We start from the raw sequence: 24,920 nt of genomic DNA, 5'->3' as shown, positions 1-24,920 counted from the left end.
TGTAAACAAACTTTATGGGGCAGTAGAAAACTTGGCCATACCCATGATAGGTGGACATCCAGCTTACTAAAATCATGCCAGACCATGGATGTTGCCAGACCAGAGAGTGCCGGACTAGAGAGGGTCACCCTGTAGTAAGCAATGCACTTAACATGTTACTAGTATCTGTCTTTTCATCTTTTTATTCCCGCAAACCTGTGGGCTTCAGATTTTTATGAGCCGTTCCTAAGAATAATACCCATAAGGAAAAATTCTTAAGAGCACGTGGCAGTGTTTAGTACAAACCAGTAGAGGGCAGCAGTGTATTGAGCAGTGATCTAACCCGCTTGCAAGTCGTTTCATGTGTATGGCTTTAAATAAATAGCATTTTATGAGTGATAGATGCCACACAAAAAATAACACTGCATGCATGTATATTTATACTAGAGCAGGGTCTTTGTAGTTAGGAGGAAAATCTCTTGGCTGTTGGGCTGCCAAAGAGAGTGAATAACTTGCACACAACGTGCCTTTCAAAAGGTTTCCAAAAAACTGACGAACGTGACTTTTAAAGAAAGAATCATGTGAAATCAAAATTTCATCCAGAGGTCAACAGAATGTCTAAACTCGTAAAATTATGTAAGGAATCCAGGACCTGACACAACCTTAATAAAGTCATTTGAAATCATTTGACAGTACATTTCCCTGTAAATTCCTAGCCTAAAGCGTGGAGAATCCTTTGCTTTCTAACAGTCTTCTTCCAGACAATCCAGATTCTAAAACGCTAAGTACAAGTTGGGTCTTGATGCGGCCTGATGGCCTCCTAAAGGCAATTGGAGAGCTGACGGAGATCCCAGAAGCTGAAACGGCCTCCATCAAGAACTTGACATTGAATGTATCGTGTCATACAGATGGTAACTCAGAGGAGTGAAAGCTGCCATTTACAGCACTGATGACAACAACTGCAGAGCTCAGTGGGATTTTAAGATTGCTTTAATATGACTGGCACCTAGCAATTTAGCTCACATTGTTTGTGACAGGATGTCACTCCGGCATTTGTCTGAGATGAATGATAGAGTTTTTAAAGCGTGTAGCTTCCTCTTTTGGGGAAAATAAAAAAACATATGTATCAGTGCAGAGAATTAGCAATCAGCTGTGAAAGAAGGTGCAAGAAAATGTTTTGCTGAGCATGTTAAAGTTATACTCAGGCAAGAATCAATAAGGAAAAAAAATCTCCTCCTTGATTAGTAAATGAGGACCTTCCCTAGGATCAATGACATTGAACATTGTTTGTAACACTTTGAGTCTCCGGGTGGTGGTAGCGTGATGTGATCTCCGCTTTGTGGTTTCCTTCAGGTGAGTCAATATACGTTTGCTATGTGCAGTTACCGGGAGAAAAAAGCTGAACCTCAAGAACTACTGCAACTTGACGGATACACTGTGGACTACACTGACCCCCAGCCAGGTATGAGGGAATGTGACAGGTTTGAGCTGAGAGACGAAGCATAGCACATTTATGAAATTGCAAAATCTATTCCTTATGTGTTTATCTTCATAGCTACGCCAGGAGGGGTTGTCTCGTACACATGTTTGTTTTTATACTAGTCATTCCCTGTTCAAAACGAAGCCTATAAGTTGCTTTAGGGAAACCAGGTGAAGATGAAATATATTCAAATTTCTTAATGGTATGGTGGCTGGCGTTTTCACAGGAACAAGATACTCCAAACCCAGGAAAATCAATAGGAACTGAGTTTCTAACTGAACTAGTCTCCTTTGAAAATCTTTGCCTGTATCTCCAAAATATTCTCCGTTTACCTCGCGCACACACACATGCCGGCCAATGTACCTGGGATTTTTTTATTAGAAAATACTTACAAGACCGGATTGTCATTTTTTACTGATCAGGCTTTTCCAGGGCCCTTCCAGCACTTGCTTGTAAGAGTCATCCACTTCCTGCTCCCTTTTCTCATGCTGAGTAGCACAGCTAGAGATTGCTGTAGAATGAGGATGCACGGATCCATCTCTCCTCAGTGGGCTTCAGCAAGAAGTCAGAAAGTAGATGCTAAGTGTCTGATTCTATGGCCCCAGGTCAGAATCTGGCCCCAAATCAAGGAGCGAGAAAGAAGCAAACATGCCCCCTTTAGAAAAGAGATGAGAATTGGTAGGAAGATTGTATAAAAGGCATGGCAATCAATTGGAATTTTGCTTGGAAAAAAGACTGCAACACCTGACCCGAACAGCTTTCTTTTGATAATAGTGGTAGGGTAGAGAAAAGGCTGGTAAATGCTATATACAAGTTACATAACCAATGTCTAACTTCTGCAAAAAAAATAATGTTCCATTAATATGTTAAGATCAAACCATTTGAAATGTTTCTTACACCCTTTGACACACTGTGTGCTCATACTACTTGTTGATCCTGAAGGCAATCGAGTTATGCTGGAGTAACTGAAAGCAGCGGATACACACTCATGGAAATGCACATCCAAGGTGTCACTTAGAGAGGTGCTGGATTCTCCACCAGCAGCAGACTTTACCTCGATATTGGAGGTGTCTTCTCAAACTTTAGCTCAGTGGTCTGAAAGCAGAGATCACTGGGTGAAATTCTGCCTCCTGTGTTATGCAGGACTGGCTGTTCTACTGTGAAACTCCATGAATCCGTGTTACCTTGTTTAAATGTTGTTTTCTCTCCTGCCAGGTTTGGAGGGTGGCCGAGCATTTTTCAATGCAGTGAAAGAAGGGGACACGGTGATTTTCGCAAGTGATGATGAACAAGACCGAATCCTGTGGGTCCAAGCCATGTATCGGGCCACCGGCCAGTCTCACAAACCCGTGCCTCCGACCCAAGTTCAAAAACTGAACGCTAAGGGAGGAAATGTGCCCCAGCTAGATGCGCCAATCTCTCAATTTTGTAAGTAAATAAAGTTGTTCTAGAGAGCAGAAGTCTCTGAGGGAAGATTTCTGCACGGATGTGAATAAATATTCAGCCACAAAATCCCAACTTAAAAAAAGAATATTTCTAAGCTGCTTTTATATCAGTGACTTCAGAACCAGTTAACCTGTGTCTTACCCACGATCAAACCCAAGGAACAGATTCTGTTGGGAAATTGTAAAATGGGTATCGTAAAGTGCAATACTTGATACAAGATAGCTCAGCCATTCTTATGAGAATGCTTTTCCTGCCCCCAAGAAGAACTGCAGGTCTAGATCACAGAAGTTGATTTGCACCTGAGATCAGGTGCCTAGAGGGGCAAGTGCCCTGATTTTCACCCACAATTCAGTTGGCCATTCAAAAACTTAGGTACAAATTGTGAAGGTGCAAAAGGAAGTTCCCTGTTGAAAATTTAAACTGCAAGAAAGCCTCTGGCATTTTCACTGGGCTAGCCACTCCTAACTATTACATAACACTCCATCAGAGACGTGGCGTGCTCCTTTCTTTCACTTCCCACAACTCCCATTGGCCAGGAACGGTGACCCATGGTGCATGGGAGTTTCAAGCGGCCGTACCTGTGGACATGCAGGTAAATAAAGTGCCAGTGCCTCATTGGGGTCACTGGTGAACCACATGCAGCCTGTGGGATAGTTATTGCCTACCCCTGATCTAGAGTAAAGAGCCATCCACATAGAGCCCTCTTGATCCATCCTCACCAACCTAGAATCTGAAGCCAAAACACATTGGCAGAATGTTTTCCACAAAAGTTTTGCTGCCATTGGATCCCCATACCGCTAAAAAAACCAACCTTCAGGAGGGTTGTTCCAAAGTGCAAAAAAATGAACCCAGACAAACTCCCGCATATTTCTTTCCTGGTATCTAGGTGAACAGATCCTCCTGTGCAGGCGACTAGGGGAACGAGGGAAACGTGCCAGAGCTCAGATTCATCCTTGCATTTCAGCTGCTCTCTGCCGATGGCAGAAGTAAGGAGCTGGGCCAATAGCTTTTTTGGTTTTATGCCTGTATGTTAGTGTATGTTCTGTGGACAGAATACCGCCCTCATTTAAAAATCCATTGGATAGTAACATACACGAAGCTTAAGTCACAAAAGGCAGAAATGAGTCCTTTATATACATGTGGTGTTTTACTGTCAGGTGTCTTGGTTATAGATACAGATCTGGATTAAATCTTTTACATTCTAACAAAACAAGTATTGCATTTTCAAAAGGGGTTTGGTTTGCTGGGGGCGGGGTTCTCTGTTTTATTTGTTTTGTTGCCTACGGAAAGGTAAGGACTATTGTTAAGCACTTTATTCTTGTGCTTTTAACTATATACCTTACGGATCTTATTTTTTCTTGCTTATTATAGTGTAAAGTTCTTGGCAAAAAAAAGGACTTGCAAGAAAGTAAATGTTAAAGCAGCTTCACTAGAAGTTGTTTTGTTATTGCTTTCATGGACAGAGTAAGCTGCTTAAAGATAGAACTGTTTTCTGTTATACACACATGCACACTCACAAATCCAACACTCCAGTCTTGTTATGTAGCTAAACAGAAACTTGAGAACAACATATTTTGCTGTGGGGAAACTTGGGTGTAATACTGAATTTATTTGGTTCCTACCTAATTTGACTTAGCAAATATAAACTTGATGCATTACTCATCTTGTCTTCTAACTGGCTAGCGGCACTCGACTTTGAAATAAACACTCTAAGCAAGGGTGGAGTGTATTTTATGTGCAATTTAAATATTTGAAAAAATAGATCCTGCTATTCATTAATTTGTGAATGACTTTACAATCCCTTTTACGTGGGTGAAACAACGTGCTAGATTGAGAATTTCTGTTTTTATTGTTGTTTTGCTACAATTTAAAAGAAAAAATACACTAACACAAAGCTATACTTTTTCTCAAATATTTACATTTATCAGAGAAAAGTCCCAAAGCCATTCTTGTTTACTGTTGAAATGATGTACAGTACTGTAGTTAATAAAGCTGCCAAGATACATTACACCCTTTGGCAATAAATTAAGCTTCATAAAAGTGCCCACTTGTGTGGAAGCACCAGTCTTTGTCCATTCTGTGTTAGCACATTAAACAAAAAAAAAACATACTCAGCTTTCATTTTTTGAAAATATTTTCTTTTCAATGTTAAAGATTGGTCAGTAATTGTTTTACATATCACTTGTGATTTATACTTCATTTTTAATGTCTGTTTATATTTAATGGCTGTTAACCACATCATATAGCAAGAGTTGGCTGTTTTTTGAGAATTATAATAATTTGTTCCACCATAAGAAATGGCTAGGGTGATCGAGCTTCATAAGAAATTTTCAGCTAGAAGTGTCGTCGTTTTGGGGGATTTTTTTTTAAGTTTTCTTTTTCATTCTTTGCTTGAACCCAAGTACTTTAGCTGGTAGGTTAGGGTTCCTGTCTGCTGTCCTGAGCCTTGTTGCTAGTCTTTATGTTATTCTGGTTTGTTCCTTCTTACCCTGCTAACTTCTAGCTGGATTCAAGGGTAAGTGCTTCCCTGTAGCTAGCACAGCTCAGATAATCAAACTAGATTATCTGACATATGCAATGTGCTTATTTTTCACTTAAATCTTTCTCATGTTTAGATTTTGTAGTAAAACTTTCCATGTTATTTTCCTGAATTTAGGTTTGAAATGTAAGTTTCCATATTGAAATTAGGATGCATGTGATGTTTGCATAATTGCCTTCTCTCCCTGGCTTTCACATTGGCATCAAGTGATCCTCGTAGTAAAGCCAATCATTAACATTTCCTATTTTTCATTCCAAGACGTAAATATTAATTAACATCACAATAAAACTGTAAATAATACTCTTTTTTTTTTGTTTCATGGAATTTACATCTAGTTGACTGCTTAATGCCTGAAAACAGATCATTTTGCACTCTGACAATCTATCGGGTGGGAGGGGGTTTTCGCTGCAATTATTAGCATGGGGTAGTGCACCAGCAGTGTGGAGTAACTACAGACACCTCAAAGAATAGAAAGGTAGGGTAGGGAATCCGCAGAAGCTTAACTGAGCAAGACAAGTACTTCAAAGAAACAAAGCCCAAACAGAAAGATGTTCCTTACACATCCAAGCATGCGTCTTCATGGTGTGACAGTTTCTGATCATGTAAAATAATCGTGGATTATTCTGAAAACAAACTGAAATGCTTTGTTCACTCTCTCCATATATTTCCAGAGAGGAAAGACAATCCACTATTCATTGCAAAAGTTTAGTCACTGTAGGGATTCTTCCTGTTCCCAAAAACAAATATACATGAATGTTTAGCATGTGATCACAAATGTCATTCTCATTCTAAGGAGTGCTTTTTAAAATATAATAAATGAATAAAGTTGCTATCAGAGCTTTTTACCTCTTTTAGTTATTTTTTCTATAAAGATGCCTATTTAAGCAGAAAGATAATAGTTTAAACTTGTGCAATAAAAAAATTGTTCAGTCTTAACTACAATATACACTTTACTAATTCTTTATTCGTGTTTAAAACGCTGTTCCTCAAACACATGGTGAGTGCATACTTTCCTTAAGAGGGAGTAGAGGCTGTTGGTCATAAGAGCTGGCAAATATGTATTGGGAGTATTCTGAATGCAATTATGAGAAGGAGCAGGTGGTATCTACCTTCTGACCATTAAACAATACCCCTTTTTTCCCTGCCGAAATGTACCCCGGGAGTGCAGGCAGAATTTCTTTACCCCTTCTTAGTGGATGCTACTTTTTCTTTTTTCTTTTCTTTTAAAATGTTTTGGATGTCTGATGAGGATTCTGATCTGACTTTACTCCAAATTGTTGACTTGGTGGAAATTATGGATTTCAACACTTTTTAAAGAAAAGAAAGATTGAATGAATTCAGGTCTGATGTGCTTTCGTTGCTTTATTTTATATTATATATAAATCATAAGAACGCTATATCTTCTTGTATTGTCAACTTGCAGATGCTACATTATAGGAATGCAGTATTAAAATATCAATTCACTTCTCACATAACTTCAATGAATTTAAAATAGACTATAAATCACTTTTTGTGCCTTAAAAAGCACAAGTGACTTGTTAAAACAGTTGTGTATTTCCTCATCATTAAATTCCAAATGTTTTAAAAAACAGTTAAAAGCCCATATTTTTCCTAGAATTAGCTGTTCCCTGAAATCTGATTTTTGCTTATTCTGTCAACCACTTGATTTAGTCACATATTATAAACTGTAATTCATTTAACTACTGAACCTTGATTAACTTAGATTTCATTTCAAGGTATTGTGTAATTAATACTTTACAGCACTATGCTTTACTTACTATTAAAACCTTAAAATTAAGTTGAAAAATACATTTTCATATCCAGTAGAGTGAAAAGTAAAGCCACGTAAGAAAAAGCATGATAGAATATTCTCACTGTTGAAAACAGCAGAGGCAGTACTAAAAATGAGTTCTGTAGCAATAGGCATTTAGGTAACTTTATTCATTTGAGTAGTCCCATTGCTCTCAGAGAGTTAGATGAGTAAAGATACATGCATACATGTTTGCAGAGAGGGGCATAATCATGGTCAAATTTGAAATATTTGTTGGATTGTCTTCATATCAGTGGCAACATTATGGTATATCGTATATAAAGAGGAAGAGACTTTGTAATAGACACACAAATATAATTGCCAGCAATTCAGTAATAAACAACAATATAGAACTGTGTGTGTGTGTGTGTTTGGCTAGAACACTAGCAGCACAAACTAGTGTTTTCAGTTCCACTGATTCAAGCAAAACTCAGTTCCTAGGTGTTTCCTTTTGGTATGTTGTTAACAAGTAGTCATTCTGAGAGTCTCTATAAGTTCTGTTTAATCTATGAGACCATGAAGAAATTTAGCTGTTCCTCAAAGCGTGCAGTCAACTGTGTGGCACAACACAATGGGCAGGGAGTTAGCCTGCAGTTCTGCGTTGCCCTCTCTCCCACTGTTGTGCATAGCGGAGGAAGAGTTAAGTTACTGCAAAACTTAGCACAGTAGTCTGACCATGCCAATAAAGACTCTTCTAGAAATATCTGTAAATGAATAGCTGCCATCAATCATTGTCATTCCTTTATTTCATGTCTCCTGATGAGGTTGACTAGTGTCATTGTTTGTTACCATCCAAACCACATCTTCATTCTTGTAATGTCAAGCAGATATGACAAGTACACATTTTCCAGATGAGTAAGATACAAAGTCACCTTTTAATTTACAGTTTTATAAACAAATGTGTTATAAAATCTACTGGATGTTCAGTTGCCCTTGGTACTCAAACAAAGTCACTCTTTGCTGAAAATAAATAATTGGAAGTTGAAAATTCTTACAATAAATGGCTACAGATAGCCTTTTATAACAAGAATTCTTTTATGGAGCTTGTCCCCAGTTCTGAACTGCAGCAGTCCAAACAAAATCTGCCTAAATTCTTACTGTAGCAAAAGACACCGGGGGCTGGGGTGGAGGCCAAAAACACAAATAGCAAGAAAGGGATGTTTGACCTTTTTGTCTGTTGCTTTCAAATGACTGTAGTAAATAACAGAAGGACTGCCCTAATAGAACAGAGTGGTAGGGCATTTTTTCTTCTTCCCCCTCCCCCTTTTTTTTATATCTATGTCATACTGACATTGACAGATTTTAAGACTATGACTTCAAACATATATACAAAATATGTGTTTGACAGAGAATCACAGGCCGGATAGCTAAGACAGATAAGATAGACATGCCAGTGTTTTGTAATGCTCCAAGTAGAATAAAATAAAATTGCCATTCTAGAAATGTATTAAGAAGGTCAATACTGTAAACTACAAAGTTTAGCATAAATGCCTAGTTTTAAAGAAAAGAAGTTTAATAGAGTTTGTGATGCCAGTATAACTTTACTCACAGCCTAAGATGTAAAACAACATTTTTTTGGCCTGTAGCATAATTTTGTCTTGGGGCCTTGAATAATGTGCCAACCAACTTGGCAAAGCACCTTGGAAAGGGATTGTAAATTACAGAAGCAGCACATAACACTCTCTCTTTCTTTTTATTTAATTATCATTGTTATAAGAACAGATTAGAGTCATAAGGTCCAATGTCTGGCCCCAGCAACTGATTTATTAAATGTGTACCAATTATTTGTACAATTTGGGTGTGAGTTTGAGCCTTGATTTTGTATGTTGTTTAAAAGCACGTTCAAACTGTACAAATTGTTTGTTTTGAAAGATGACTGTTTTATATAAAAAAAACCTCCATGGTTTTACATGCAGATATAGTTGTTACTTTAAAATCTTGAATGGCTGTCTGAGGTGATTGGGGTAATATATTTATGCTTTGCTTTTTTTCCTAGACGGGTAAATGTTTTTAGTATAATTGACTTCTAACATTCAGCTTGTGAAATATTTTTTTTTAAAAACACCCACCAAGATACAAAATGAATTGCAGATTGTATGGTGCGTTTATTTTATAATGTAAAATAATTCAGAAAGCAAAAGAAAGCGTAGCGTTAAGGTTGTCGTTATTTTGTCTTCTAAGACAGCCTAGATGTTCCACAGAATTTTGAGCAACTAGACCAGTGCAATATTTGTATTTGAATTCAATGTATGTGTGTGTGACATGCAATAGAATCATTTTCCAAAGCCATCTCCAGTTCAGATCACACTGGATTTTCATGAAAGCATAATTTCCTCCTTTCTGAATTTAGATCTGAGATGGTGATTTGTGCACCCCTCACCCGGCAGTCCTGCCTGCACAAAACAGCTATTGACTGGTTTTGTGTCAATGAGAGGTGTCGCACGGAGTCATCATGTGGACTGCTGCCATGAATCTTACTTTCTCTGCCAGAAATTATCCCATTAAAATTATTTAAAACAATCCGAACTCCTGCAAATTGCCCTTCTTTGGAATACATCTTGGTCAGTCAAGCTCATAATATGCCATGTATAATAGCTGTCTCTTCATAGGGTTCTTTTGAGCCAATGAGTTGTTTGGAGTGACAGAGAGGGTCTGGTGGTGCACCTACACTGCAGGGCTTAACTCGAAAGAAATTGAGCTATGAAAACTGCATAGCTTAAATTGAAATAGCTTATTTCAAAATTGGGAGCGTCTACACAGCACTTCTTTCGAAATAGAGCGCTCTTCCTCTGACTTCCCTTCCTCCTCGAACAATGAGGGTTGCAGGAGTCAGAGTAAGAAGTCCTCCAGCTTGACAGTATTTCGACATTCTTTCAAAATACCTGCCTGCTGTGTAGATGTGGACTAAGTTATTTTGAAATACTGCTGCTGTGTAGACGTACCCTGGGTAAGGCATTGCTTTGCAAGGACCAATTACAGTAAAACCGTCTTTGGCTTCAATTTCCTACAGTTCAGTGGACTTTGCCAAGAGCCTACTAACCACTTAACCTTGTGGGCTGCACCTAGGGCCCTTTGAGTCCCCTGCCCTAGGATGTAGACCAGTGTTTCTCAACCTTATTTTAATAAAGTACCCGTTTTTTTAAAAAAATTATAAGTATCCCCAGTACCTATATTTTTCAGACACACAAAGGTTTTTTTCTGCCATTGCAACACATTTGTTTAAACTACTTAATCGTAGCCAGGCGGGCGATGACATTTTTGGGTGTGAAAAGCACAAAAATAATAAAGCGCTGTAAAACTGAAAACAAAAATTCAGTTTTCTCCACATTTCAGTTGTTTTGATGTATCCCTCCCCCCCGACTTCTCTCAAGTACCCCTAAGGGTACTTGTACCACGGGTTGAGAAACACTGGTGTAGACTGCTTGAGAACTTGTTTTTGATTCGAAAGGTCTCAAAAAATCATGAGCCAATCCTTAACTCCATTGTAGGAAGTGAAGCTATGAGATTAACACCAGCTGAATATCTGACCTAGGTCCCTCTTGTGAAGAGAAATTGAAGTGTATGCCAGATCAGTGTGAAAGGGAGAAACTTGCCATCATGTATTGTTACATATTTTCTTGAACCTCTTTAAACTGGTGTGCAATTTTTAAAAAAAGAGGAAGGAGGCCCTAAAATTTGTAGTTGGGTTACTCAAGGCTAAGAAAGTATCCTCTTTGCTCAGCAGCCAAATTGACAGTGCACCCTGGCTCATAATTGAAAAGTAATAAAATATCTGAGCAGAGCTGGCAAATTCAAGCCTCCGGCCGGTTTGTCAGCTTACAGTCTCCTCGAGGAAATTTGAGTGCAGCAATCTAACTGCTTTAAAAAAGCCCGATATAGCTGTTAAAATTGTAAAGCCATTTGATGGGCACTAGATGCGGAATTGAAAACAGCACATACAAACCCTTTAGTTGTGTATTCCTATTAATCAAATCGATCTTGGCCCCGAGGGACAGAAAGGACAGGGCATAATCTGTCAAAATAGATAAAAACCAGCCTGTTGGCGCATTGCTAGTGGGCTACGAAGAGAGACCCAAGGTTGGGGTGGACTTTAGACCCTCTGCCTTCGGCTGGTGGGAACGAAATGTGTCATGGAGGCGCTACGCTAATTCTCCGTGTCGAGCAGGCTGCCCCGTGCCTCGGACCCAACACACACACGCTAGCTAATCTGTCGGCAGCATCAACTCTAAATGGAGCTGCTGTTTCATTCTCCACACTGGATGTATGGAGTCACAGAGAAAACCCCACTTTGGGGTAAGCTAATAGGCAGATAGATGGCAAATAGGAATCGTTATGTCGAATAAAACAGAAAAAAATGGTCCCTAGTGCTGCAGAGCATGTTCTAAACTCCACTATCTGTTCAGCAGCTTTGCAATCAAGATTACAAGCTCCTGCTGGATTAAATATTGCTTGCAATTAATTGAAATGTTACATTTTGAATCTGTGTTGTCATTCTGATGGGCAGCGCTAGCTATTTATTTAACTAGAAAATACCAAGAACAATGTAGGCAATGTCTCCTATAAAAGTTGTAATACCTCTGGGTTCAGACATTCCCAAAACAGCTTGCAAAAGCCACTGTCTTTCCTATGTTAACATTAAATATTTAAGGAATCTTCTATTTAATTGCATTCTTTGTTTCCATGTAAGTCTTACTTTTTTTTAAGTTGCTTTTTTGTTTGTTTGTTTGTTTATTATAGGGTTAGAAACAAATATAAATACCAAATTATTACGAAGCAACATTACATTTTAATTTACTGTTGTTTTGTGCTCTTTCAGCCTCTGTAATTGTTTCAATACCACACGTTTCCCCCCAGGATTTGTAAACAGAGTGAGATTTAATCCCTGTTCTAGATGTGAGGGAGTTGGCAAGAACTCACATAGCAGGAAACTTGTCTGAATGCAAAAAGAAAAGTGAAAAGTGCCTTTTAATTCCGTTGTTTCCCATGGAACAAAGCTCCTGCCTAGGGTTCCTTCCTTGGCCACACCTACACGGAATATTTTGTTTTGTTTCCACTGGTGAATTTAGCTTAATTTTAGCTATACATGTGGAGATTAATTAGTTAGCCCCTAGGAGTCTGTGCCGATAGACGTCAACCACATCAGGGAAGTGTGAAGACACTGCGGCTATTAATTCACAAAATATGGCAGCTCATAATCCTAGCAGACTAAATTCTGTCTGTCTGTCTGTCTGTCTGTTGGAATGACTAACTGAATCTACACACTATCAGGCTACCTCCTCAGTGACAACAAACTACATCTCAATTTAACTTCTCAGCAAAGCTCAAAAGAGCATCTTTTTATTTCATTGAGGTAGCATTTAAAAATTCTTGTAAAAAATCTGAGATTGGGGGGGAGACATATTGGCATTTTGATAAAAATTATAGATGGTTTTATATCTAGAAAAACTAGTAAATGTAGAGAAATTGCTACAGACATAACTATACTAGAATGGCAGAATCTATTATATAATTAATCTCAAATAACTAAATAGGAGTTAATTTACTTTTGCAAGCCAAAAATCTGTTAGCTTATTGTGTTTTGTAAGATGCAGAGTAAGTTACTGGGTTTGTGTTCTGTTTTTAAATACAGAATAAATGCACTATAATGAGCAGTTGACAAGATGTTAATTCTAGAAGCTTTGGCCTGAATGCAATAAGATAGTCAAAATGTGATGCAAGTTGACAATTGGCGGTGAAGAATATATTTTTATAGCCTTGGAAAATAAAACTTAATGGCAATATAGGGAAGAGAATTATTTAGACTTCATGCTTCATGGTGTATATTTTTCTCTCTTGTTTTTATGCTAAATAAAATGGGCTACATTTCTCTAAATTGTGTCTTTCTCTATATGTGCAAATGAACAGATGCAGATAGAGCTCAAAAGCATGGCATGGATGAATTTATCTCTTCCAACCCCTGTAACTTTGACCACGCTTCACTCTTTGAGATGGTTCAGCGCCTCACTTTGGACCACAGACTTAATGATTCGTATTCTTGTCTGGCAAGTATATTCTTTGGTCTATAGCGATAGAAACACCAGGAAAGAAGGTCAGAGCTAGTGCAATTGGAGCTATTCCCAAGCTGCCGGAGGGATGGCCCCTATTTGTGCCAGCTCTGAATTTGGTCCCCCAAGGTATGTGTTTTTCAGAGGTACTATACCCTCACCTTGCTCTTGTTCTATTGCAATAGCAACTCCGTGTTGTTTATATTTGCACTTTTTATAACGTTATCTCCGGCAAAAACAAACTCACCGCTAGGGAAATACTATCGACAGCAGCAATGTTATTGCAACATTCCCTTACAGAATTTTACAGGGGGCAATACAGGAGAAAAACGAATCCGTATTAGGGATGCAAAATCCCATTTAATTAGTTATCCAGTTAAACGTTAAGGTTAACTATTTAACGGATTATATGTGGGCAAGTGGTGGGACCACTGTGGATGTCTTCACCTTCTTCCAGCTGGGGCAGAGTGCCCACCAGCTCCCACTAGTTAACCATGACCAGTAAGCCTCACCCATTAAAGGTCAGGCTTACTGATTAACCATTAACATCTTCAGTCTGTATTATCCCATACCCCTTATCAGTGGAGATACACCAGAATACATGTGCCCTGTATTTTTATGTATTTATGAGAAGGGGTTGCAAGCAGCTAACAGATTGTGATCAGCTACCAAATGTTGGACATGATCATGAAATCTATACTCATTTGGGAGCCTTCATGTCAGGGTCACTCATGTAAGTAAGGATTTCACCGATGAAATAGAAAAAAATACAAAGGCTCCCCAATTATGACTTGTCGTCTTTGTCATTTGACTGCACAGCACTCAGCCCGATCGCCCCTCATCTTTGATTCGGGTTCTTTGGTTCTACCCGAATGTAAATAAATACTAATGTATAGAGCTTGTGTCATGGATTTCTAGGATAGAGTAATTTAGTGTTTGAAATGTTCTGAGCACCAGCACCCTTAGATGGCACTTCAAGTCTTTCCATAGACTTGAGTGGTCTTTCTGTCCAGCTTGAAATGCAGATGGCATTCTAGAGGGGTTAGGTCCTAATCCCACCTGAGTCCACCCTGCCAAGCAGCAGAATAATTTGGGTCTCCCAATACAAATAATGCAAGGAAGTCTCAGTAGACGAGTTCTCCATTGTTAACTCTTAAGTACAGGAAATGTTTGGTGTGCCAAAAATCTTCACCTTCTCCTAACGGCATAAGCTCTGAAATTGAGGCTCCCTTTGTTGGAAGCAAGTGATACCCCTGTAAACCACCCAGAGGTTGTTGTTAGGATTAAACATATTTTGTTTCACATAGCCAGTCCCTCTATGCCACAGGGCTCTGTTTGTGTTTCGTCAGTGACCTGTGCCCATTTTACTGCATCCAGGAACTCATCTTCTCCAACGCACTATGGGGTTGGAGATGGTGAGATGAAGGGAAGTTGATTGTGAGTAGCAGTTCTCATCTTGGTCTCCAAAGCTGTGTAGGGCAGCACTGTCGGGCAGGACTCCTCTGTCTCAAGCCTGGTGATGGGAGCCAGGAAGGGACCAGGCTGAGCAAGGTTTGGGGTGAATTTCCACGTTTGCCTTTACTGCACGATGGGGAGTGCCCCAAGAGAATGATTTGGAGGTCGGGGTTGGTAAGTCGGAGGTGCTCTACGTTCTGCTCTGCAAACCTCCCGTTGTCAGCAGCCACTCTCCGAGGGACCTTGCAGGATGCTGAACGAGTGGGATGGGATTGGTGGAAATTCCCCTATTGGGCGCACCATTGCGAGAGTAAGTGGGGACATTTGTCAGCCACAGAGCACACGTCCCACTTATCTCCCATGGGGGGAGGGGCAGTGGCACGCAGGGATTCCAGCATGTAGCATCTGCTTACTCCAGCATGGCTGGTTGACGATACCACCACCACCATCCCGTCCTGTCCGGTCCGATTGTCTGGCTTGTGACCGGTTTGACTGAGTTAGATTTGGGGGGAGCATGTGGAGGGTTTTGACCAGTCACTTGTGAAACAGACTCACAGCTGAGGGAGAAGCCTACAAGCTCTTATTGACATGGTTTGTTAATGTCTCTCTGCACAAGGAAAGCTGCCAGCCGCACATCATCTTATTGAAGAGGTGTTCGGGGCCTTGCCTGAGAAGCCACTAGCACGATGGGACTCGTAAAAGCACCGGGGCACGTGGATCTTTGGAATGTAGTCTCACCATTTGCCATCCTGTCTCAAACCTCCCCATTTTAAGGGCTGTGCTGATGGACCCTTTCTGGTCATACTTGGACTCTTCACTTCCTTTTCAGTGTGGTTCCTCATCTGGCTATGGGACTGAGATTGCGTTTCTCTCGCAGATCGATTTAGATTCATATTAGCTCTGTCAGCAACTTTTGGTGCCCTTGCCCGTAAGGTTTTGTTGACTTGCCTGGCAGTGTTGTAGGAATGGCTCTTCAGTTGGTTGCCCTGCCCTTTGCACATGGGCTCAGGAGAGTGATGGGCCATTGTTCTTCCTCCCCTAGGACTTTAACGAGCAGGGTCTGGCAGAATTCTTCACATGTCACATCTGTTCAGTGGGTGGCAGATGTTGACGGGCACTGCAGAAGGAGGTGGTGAGGTCGTCTTGGCTGCAGTGTCCTAGAAAGACAGAGAAGACACACAATTTTGTCCCCTTTCCACTGAACTCAGACTGCATGGTCTCCCAATCTCCTGGGACAGGCAGCTGTATGAAAACAACCTGGCTAGGGCCAATCTCAGGTAAGACAGAAATACTGCTTGTTGGCAGAGAGAAGCATTTAAGGAAGAGGAGCAGGAGTTTTACCCGTGCCATTGGAGTCCATTTACCCACCATTCACCAGAGAATACACAGTTATGGCCACGGGTTCCTCCTGCTACCAGATTTTCAGTGAGAAGAGCTGCCTTTCATTTTCTGGCGAGGAAACTGCAGCTGTCCTCCTCTAATGTTGAGCTCGCAGAAGTACCCAGGTTTTTGGTCCATGCAGCATAGACACTTGCCTTCTGCTTGGGGGTACCCTTGAATTGTACCCAGAGGCTAGATATCTCCAGTCTCTTCCTACGCAACGTACTCCCTACATGCACCACGTCTCCCATGGTGCTTCTGCAGCCATGGAATCCCAATGAAGCACCACACTACTCGGTCAAAATGGAAACTGTTACATCCGGAAAGAAGTAGTCTACCAGGAATCCCAGCTGTTTGGAGACCGGTGGAGACCTGAACTACAACTCCCATGAGGCATTTCACCACTGTAGGGTTTAATGTGAAACCTATTTGAAAGGATAGATATAGATAGTTTTCTCAGTGGAAAAAAGAGAAACATTTCAGCAGAAATCCAAGTCCCACAAAGAGTTTCAATTTGGCTGAAACTGCATTTTCCATTTAAAAAAAAAACTTTCAAACATGTATCAGGAAAATTCCTGCGCACCCTCTCTGGAAGCGATTACTTCAGTTCCTCTTTCCGGAGTGATGCCTGCTTCCTGGAGCATTTCTGCCCAGGCTTCTTGTTCACGTCCAGGTGCAATTCAAGCTGTTGCGGATCATCAGGATGCTCGGTATGGATATCTTCGGGCTTGGTATGCCACATTACAGCAGTAACCAACAGTTGGGAGACTGACCACTGCATGGTTGGCCTGAGGTGTGAGGCCCAGACATTTACTCTGACGTACGAGGCAGAAAATAACTAGGGGACCAGGAGTTGCCAGAGGGGTGGGCAAATGTGTATATAAAGACTTCCAGCCTTTTAGTAATGTTGCCTACAAATCCTGGATCTTAGGCTGTGAGTGAACAGCGAACAGCATATACTACCGCTTTGCAGCCTCTGCTTTGTCGCTGTACCAGAAGAGGAACAACAGAGAGAGCTGTGGCCACCAGGCCCTACTGCTTTTAAAGAAATACAGCTTTTCCTTTCACAGGTCTGCTGGGGCTCTTCCTCCCTCCCCCTTCCCCCATCCTTCTCCCATCTTCTCGTTGCCAGCTTGGGGGAGTCTGCTACCCAGCCCGTTGCTATTATAAAAGGGTGCCCCCCTTCCAAGGAGGTGTTTGTCCTCCTCCTGTCAGCCACACATCTGCCTGGATTTGGGGAAGAAGACTTTTTTGGGGAGGTGGGCCCCTCTTCAGGTCCCTGTCTGAACTCTGACGGGGAGCTGTCTGCCACGGAGTCATGGTGTAAAGCTGTGCACTAAGTCCCTTTCAGGCTGTTTTCTGAGTTACTGGCTTCCCCCCCATGGACGAGGCTGTGTCCTGTGACAACGTTCAACATGTCTCCTTCCGTCGTGCACAGGAGTCTGGGATTCTGCCCTTAGAGAGAGGGCAAGATGCAGCGGCTATGGAATGGAATAAAGAGCAGCCTCCATTGCTGCAGGCCCTGAAAGGTTCATGAAACTGCCACAGGTTCCTCAGATCTCCCTAGGCCCAATCCTGTAGCCTTTTTCCTGCCAAAATTCTAGAGGGAATTCCAGCCCCATTAGAGTCAATGGGAATCTCTTCTCTGACGTCAGTGGGGCCTGGATCCTCACCCCAGCTGAAAGATCAAATCTATTGTAAGACATTCATTACATGACAGGTCATTTAGACTTGAGGCAATGCTGCCTGCTCAACCTGACTTTGGACTAGCCACGGCCTTGGTATCCCTCAGGATCTCCCAACTTCTCAGCTTGCTGTGGTGATACGGCTGCCTGCATAAGCTGTTTATGAGAAAAGCCCACCCCCGCCAGGGTAGCCAGCCCAAAACAAAGCTCCTTCAGGCCAGTCTCAAACTACCCCTCTTTCCTGAGGATCTGTCTTCTCTCTTTAGCCTCTCCTGAGCTCATTGAAGGCCATCCCTGCTCTCTCTTGAGCAATGACCTTCAGCGCTTCCTAGCTAGAGTCTCCCTTCTCGCTCTGGCTCTCCAGCCTTGTCTGGTCTCCACTCCAAAAGGTCTGAGTCACCCCTTGCCCTGCCTGCCATGTGACTTGGCTTATTTACCACAGCATTCCTACACTCCTCTCTGGTTCCTTCATCTCCAAAGTCTTCCCTTTGGGAGGCTGGGAGTGAAGCAGAGGAGAATAAATGATCAACATAATGTAACAAAGGGAAAGAGAGGAAGAGGAGGAAATTGACTTTCACCCTGGGTTCAGGGACTAGTAAAGGCCGATTGAAACAATGGGCTTCTACAGTCATCCCTTCTGCATTGTTCTGTCTCTTAATTTTCTGGTGATTCCAGTAATAAAATGAACGGTGTCTATTTCCTATAGCTATGATTTTCCCCCCTCATTATTTCAATGCTTTTTTCAATCTGTTTTGGAGTTGGCCCAACAAGGATGAGCAAATCCCTTTCTATGTCTTTTGACTGAGCTCTTAATTGATATTTCTTCAAGTCTTTTCAAAGCAGCTATTTTGGCATCCAGAAAAGATTTGGTGTCATCTGAGTGGTAGAAAATATATTTTAATCTTTCACAGCAGCGTTGTTTCTAAGATGTAGCATTTGGGGTAGCAGATGGGGTGGCAAAGAAGTTGCCTATAGGGGCAGTGCACTGCCTCAACCACTCTCCCGCCCGCTGGAGGAACTTTTCAATTAAAAGAGGAAAGATTTTTTGCAGTTTGATGCATTCCAGAGCTGCCTCTTACCAATTGTTTAGCACCCAAATTCCCGTGTCAATATGGATGGGTTTTGCAGCATTCTGAAAGGATTCTGTGAGAAAATTTGTATTCTAGCTAATGACTTCAGACTGGTGCTGCATGTTCTACCCTCACTGTCCCCAAAGAGTCTAATCCAAGTGGCTTCTCTCAGAAATGAGGGAAATGTGAATCCTCCAGTTTTGATACTGCAGAACCTTGTATGTGTGTCTTTGGTACCTTCCTCTACTTGCCAGATACAGAGAGAAAAGTCATTACGGAATAACTTTCTGCTCTAACCATGGGGGGAGCAATATGACACACACACACCCCCCAAGAGTGGTGTTAATGTTTTGTGCTGTTGTGAGATGCAAGACTTTGGCTGCCCTTAAAGATAAAAGAATCTTCTAATGATAAATACTGATTACTGACATTAAATAGCATAGTTTAGTTTAGTTTATTTTTTGCATTTTTGAATTACATTTCCCTTAAATGTTTCTCTAATTCTCTTTCGTTGCAATTATCCTGTGTAGTATTTGAATGTGGGATGACAGGGCCCACTCCCTTGTCTTTCGCCTTCCATTCGTTTTACGTTGGTCTAAGAACAATGGAGCGTTACATCACCAAATCAAACAATCCATGAGTTTAACAACCTCTATTTAAAATCAAGTCTCTCTGTTTCTAAACAGGGCTGGTTCAGTCCTGGCCAGGTATTTGTGCTAGATGAATACTGTGCACGTAATGGAGTCAGAGGCTGTCACAGACATCTCTGCTACCTCAAAGATTTACTAGAACGAGCAGAAAATGGAGCTATGATTGATCCCACCTTGCTCCACTACAGCTTCGCCTTCTGTGCATCACACGTTCATGGCAACAGGTACGGAATTATTCATTGCTAGCAAGGCAATGCCAGACAGGGATGACTTTGTAAAATGTAGGTTTCCTTGGATAATGCACAACAATCCCCAACTTGTTTTCATACTGGATGTTTGGCAGCCGCTCTTGATGGCATCATCGGTTTGTTTGTTTGTTTCTTTGCTTGTTGAAATGAAAACAATGAAAATGTGCATGCTGAATCCAAAATGATAATTTGGAACTTTTTTTAACTCAGAAAACTCCTGGATACAAGTCTTGATCATGTATATATGGGTGCATGACTGAAAGGTGTGTCATGCACGCATATATGAATATAAAGAATGTATTACATTGATTTACATTAATATAGTGGAGCATCTAACATGTTACTTATAGGTTGCACTTTCACCAGCACCTGAGTTCCATTTTCAAATGTAATTGAGGCAGTTAGAAGCCTATATCCACGTTGAAAGTTGACTCCTAATTTGGTTAAGCATTGTTGAAAATTCCTCCTCCCTCATTTTATTGTTGTTGCAGACCAATTTCAGTGCATAATTTGCTCGTTTGGTTCTCTCACATGTGGCAAAAATACGGTGGCAAAAAAATGTAGCTTGCTAAGTTTCTCTTTATATTGTTTTATTGGCTGCTATAGTAGCTTTTGCAGCTTCTTACACTGGGAGATTTTTTTTCAAGTTGCATTATATACTCTGAGATGTCGCACTCTATTCTGCATATGCTACTGAATAACAGAGTGTTACAAAATAATTATGTGTTATTGTAAACTCTCCGTTAAACATCATCCAGAATTATGATACACATTGTCTGGATTTCATATTGTGAGACTGCCACATGATGCACAGTTAATTTTATACGTCTTGTCATGGAAACAGAGTTTTTTAATTTCTTGTTTTCTTTGCGGTTCTGACTTTCTTTTATAAGTTTGTACCTTTTGCTGTTCATTATTTGATTTCAGTTTAGTTTTCTTTCATTTATTTTTTCATGCTTTCTTCTGCTTCTTTCACTTTTGTTGCTGGCCTTATCCTGTACACTTACAATCATCCCATCCATTCCCCAAAGTCAACAAATGACAGAGTTACTTGGTGGGTCACAACCAAATGCAGACGGAGAGGGAGGCAAAATGTTTAATCCCTCTGCCACTGAAGTGGAGACAAAAAAGGATTCCAAAAAGGAGTCCAAAAAAAGGAAAGATTCCAAATCCCAGCCGAATCCAGAGCCGAAAAGGTAAGAGAGAGAGAGTAATGCACAGAATTGTATTTTGTAATACATAATAACTTTTCAATCACTTGAGCACGCTGGGCAGTTTACATTTCCAGTACTGACGTTGTTCTGAAGCGTTGCAAAGGCAAGATCCAATAATACGATAGTAAAAAGAGCTTCCAGCAATTTTGTAGAACTAGGGAGTTAGTGATTTTTCACACATGTATTAGAAATAGAGCATTCAAAAATCACCCAGACCGAAATGAAACAGAGAAGATACCAGTGAATTAAGAGGGCTTGTCGCTACGAGGTTATTAATGGCAATTCACTGCTCCTTCATATGAATTCCACAGTCCACAGACTGTATTACTGAAGAAATCTACCTCTGTTTTGAAGATCTAGGGCCTGATCCAAAATGCACTGAAGTAAATCGGAGTCTTGAATTTGATGTTAGTGTGCTTTGGATCTGCCTTGACAGCAGCCAAGGGTTCAGATTTTGATTTTTTTTTAAATTATTATGTAACTGTGTTGATTCCACTATAACTGAGAGCAGAAACTATCCACTGTGTGCGTGTTAACAGCAGGGACGTATTAAACTTGCCAACTGTGGCTTGCCTATCTATCCTGTTGTGTCTAGAGAATAGCAAATGGGGAGGTTTGTGCTGAATGAAAAACAATAGGCAAGACATGACAATCTGTAATCCCATTTTTCATCTGCACAGAGCCTCATACAATTTTGGACAAGGTTCTGGGTAGCATTATAAGACGAATAATGCATCATGCAAAATGGATTTCTCTAAACAAGCTGGGATTTTTAATAAACACTAGAATAGACTCCTAGCATGACATGACTGTGGTGTTGAGCTACAACTTACCTTTCTTTTACTGTGCCAAGACTGTTTGCCATACATCTGTGCTGACTTACTGACCTGTCACATTTTCCAGGACTTGCAGTTTTTGAATCAAGATTGGCTGTCTTTCTGAAAGCTTTGCTCTACTTCAAACAGAAGTTATAGGCTTGCTACCAAAATTGTTGGATGAGGTTCTCGGGCCTGTGTTGTGCAGGAAGTCAGACTAGACACTCGCAATAATCTCTTCTGTGTCTAAAAAAATGTGTAAATCTATATCTTTCCTATTGTGGCTCAGGCAGAAATCCGAGTATGTCGATTCAGGTACTGTGACTCCTTTCTGAAGGAATATTCAGGCTGTGCATGTGATTTGGTTTAGATCCCCCAGCCTAGATTGACATGTTGGTGGGGAAAACTGATAGTTATTTATGTCATACCAAATCACCAATTACAAGTGTATTTGTGTGTAACACGCCAGTCTGTATTTGATAGTCTCCTTTTCCTACCTTTCATTTGTTGCTTGTTTTCTTAGGCTGCAACCTGTAGTCTGCTGTATTTAGTCAGAGGCTTAGCTCATTGTAAGGTCAAAGTCTTAAGCTCCTTTAGGTTGGCATCATGTCTTGCCCTGTGATTGTACAGTGCTAATACAAATGGGAACACCTTTAGGCTTGGAAACTTTGGGCAATATAGTAATAGACATACTAAATCATAATAAATAACATAGCAATTTGTGCATGCAACTCTTTGGGGAAAGGTAGCATTTGAACATATATATTGAAATATATACAATCAATATCTTTGCTATGTAACAAAAACATTCTATTTTTGTCATAAACATGTATATATATATGAATTGAACTTTCTGTAGAAACTGAAGATACTTCATTTTTAGAGGGCAAAAAAAAATAACAACTGGTGGTTTAGCTTTCTTGGGAATGAGGTTGGCTGTCAGTCAGACTATGCCACTCCAGTAATGAAGGTCGAATAGAGAGAGAATTCTGTGGCTATCAATCTCCTATGTTAGCAATAGACAGTGATGGAGCTGAGGTGGGTTGTCTGTTTGTATTGTGTTTGTGTAAGGTCAGACAGTGAGACAACAGTAGCTTGCAGTCAGTGAGAAAGTGCAGAGAGAATGCGATTGAGATGTTCAGGACAGCCTGAAGGTCAGGACTGACAGAATGACAGGCCATCATAGAGAAGAAACTAACTAGCTGCTGTCCAGGGTCCTGCTTCATGAATACCGCCTGATTATCTGATCAGTGTCAGTGCAGGACGGGAACAACACGGCTGTTGTTAAAAATACACCCCTCGCTTTGCAGTGACCCCACTGTCGTATCATGTGAAATGGTCAAAAACTAATACTGGTGATATTTCAAAGCCCTGCTACAGTTTGTTTTTTCCTTTATCTCAGCTTCTTTTTAAGCTGATGAGTTATTAACCCTTTCAAAGCTTGAAAGGCCCCCTCCAAAGGGACACTGCCATCTGCCTAGTGGAATCCATTATTGTTTCTTTTTATTTTACCCATTTGAAAATCAAAATGAAAAAGTGGAACTGTGTTATAAGTTTTAGCCCAAGTTTTGCCTTCTGCAGACAGCTGCAGGAGCATTTTATATCTAGGTACCAATCACAATTGTGCAAAACCTACTAAACCCTAGTTACCATAACTAAGTACAGTTCATGGGTATTAAAAAAATGACGGGTGTCACGTCACTGTATTTCAGGATGCAATGTCAGTGGATGCTCCGCCTGTCTGAAAAAAATTACCAATTCTAATGGAAACGTGGTTAAAAAAATCACTCATATGGGTAGAATTTTGTAAAATCACATCCATTTGGACCTGTCTGCTTTAGATATTTCTGTGGGCTCCACTACTGTAGTATTGACCATCTCACAGTCCTTTAATGTGATTATCCTCCCAACGCCCCATGAGGCCGGGGGGTGCCATTATCCCTGTCTAGCAGAGGGATAACAAAGTTGCAGACAGACACTGAGGTTTGCCCAAAGTTCCCCAGGAAGTGCCTGATGACTCACAACTTGCCCCCGTGTTTCCCACGTTGTAGTCTAGCCCCTAGTCGCTGAACAGTTCTACCTCTCCCTTTTAAGAGTTACCTCGTTAGGGTTTTATCACTGGACGACGAACACAGCTATTCCATGGTGACTCATGTAAAAACAAAAATGGTCTTTAAAAATAAAACGGGTTGGAATGGGCAAAAAATGTTGGGTTGTGGCTTTATTGACTTTTTTTGTCCTACTGTATTGAAAACGTAACTGTAGATTTGAGTATGGAAAAGTTAAGGAATGGCTAACTCATTGGATTAGTGGTTATCATGCCCTTCGCCGCTGGAACTTCATCTTGAATCTAGATGTTGACATCTGAATATTGATGCTGTGATTATTTGACAGCTGGTCAGGGATCTGTGTGAAATGATCTGGTGTTTAGTCCAGTTTCTCAGTCCCGTCACCAAACATCCTCACCGTCAAATTATCTCACTATAATTTGCCCCCTGTTTGCACATGGGTGGATTTGTGCACTGCCTTTCCCGTGGTCACAGTGTTTCACAAACACTACATTCACTTTTAAAATGAAATCAGCATTGGCATCCTCTGAAGCTGTTGCCTTTGTAGATTTTTAACCGTTGTAAGGCACCAGAAATATCGCTCTTTTGCAGTAATCTGTGGAACTTGTGGACTTAAATATCTCCATTCCATTTTGGAGCTTTCTCAGTTATGTCTCATGAATATCTGATTTACAAAAAATTCATAGACTTGTTTGCAAAGTGGGAAACCATTTTTGTTTCTATTTTTTTCATAAAACATTGAAAAAATTCAAAAACTTTCAAAATTTTCCAATTTCAAAAATTTCAAAATACATTCATAACATCTCTGTATGTTCTCTTTAGAGGTGATCATTGTTCTTACTAGAGCCATTGTTGGCACTATCATGGCATGTTGTATCAGATTGTCACAGGTTAACACAACCAGACTGCAGGTAATGCCACTGGTCTTGATTTTCTGGATCCGTATAACTACCAGAGCCATAATAACATGCTCTGTGTCAATATATGCTTATAGAGCTCTTCAAAACGCAGCCTGTTGTAGGTGTTGTGCCAGAGA

The 24,920-nt window shown here is 40.6% G+C and overlaps 1 protein-coding gene across 12 annotated transcripts in view; it reads left to right on the top strand.

Moving 5' to 3' along the window:
* The window catches only part of CADPS (calcium dependent secretion activator), a 422,307-nt gene that overhangs the window by 285,764 nt on the left and 111,623 nt on the right, over window positions 1-24,920 (top strand). For 6 of the 12 annotated variants that reach the window (XM_075938476.1, XM_075938477.1, XM_075938474.1 and 3 more), the window contains 5 exons: window positions 1,333-1,441; window positions 2,675-2,887; window positions 13,159-13,295; window positions 19,575-19,762; window positions 20,818-20,982. In XM_075938476.1, coding sequence (XP_075794591.1) covers window positions 1,333-1,441; window positions 2,675-2,887; window positions 13,159-13,295; window positions 19,575-19,762; window positions 20,818-20,982 — 812 coding nt within the window. The remainder of the gene's footprint in view (window positions 1-1,332; window positions 1,442-2,674; window positions 2,888-13,158; window positions 13,296-19,574; window positions 19,763-20,817; window positions 20,983-24,920) is intronic. The other 6 variants (XM_075938485.1, XM_075938484.1, XM_075938480.1 and 3 more) reach the window with 1 other exon arrangement.

Source organism: Pelodiscus sinensis, chromosome 11 (assembly GCF_049634645.1).
Source record: "Pelodiscus sinensis isolate JC-2024 chromosome 11, ASM4963464v1, whole genome shotgun sequence".
NCBI classification, from domain to species: domain Eukaryota; kingdom Metazoa; phylum Chordata; order Testudines; family Trionychidae; genus Pelodiscus; species Pelodiscus sinensis.
Note: the sequence above shows the minus strand (reverse complement) of the source record. Positions and strands in the feature narration are given on the sequence as shown.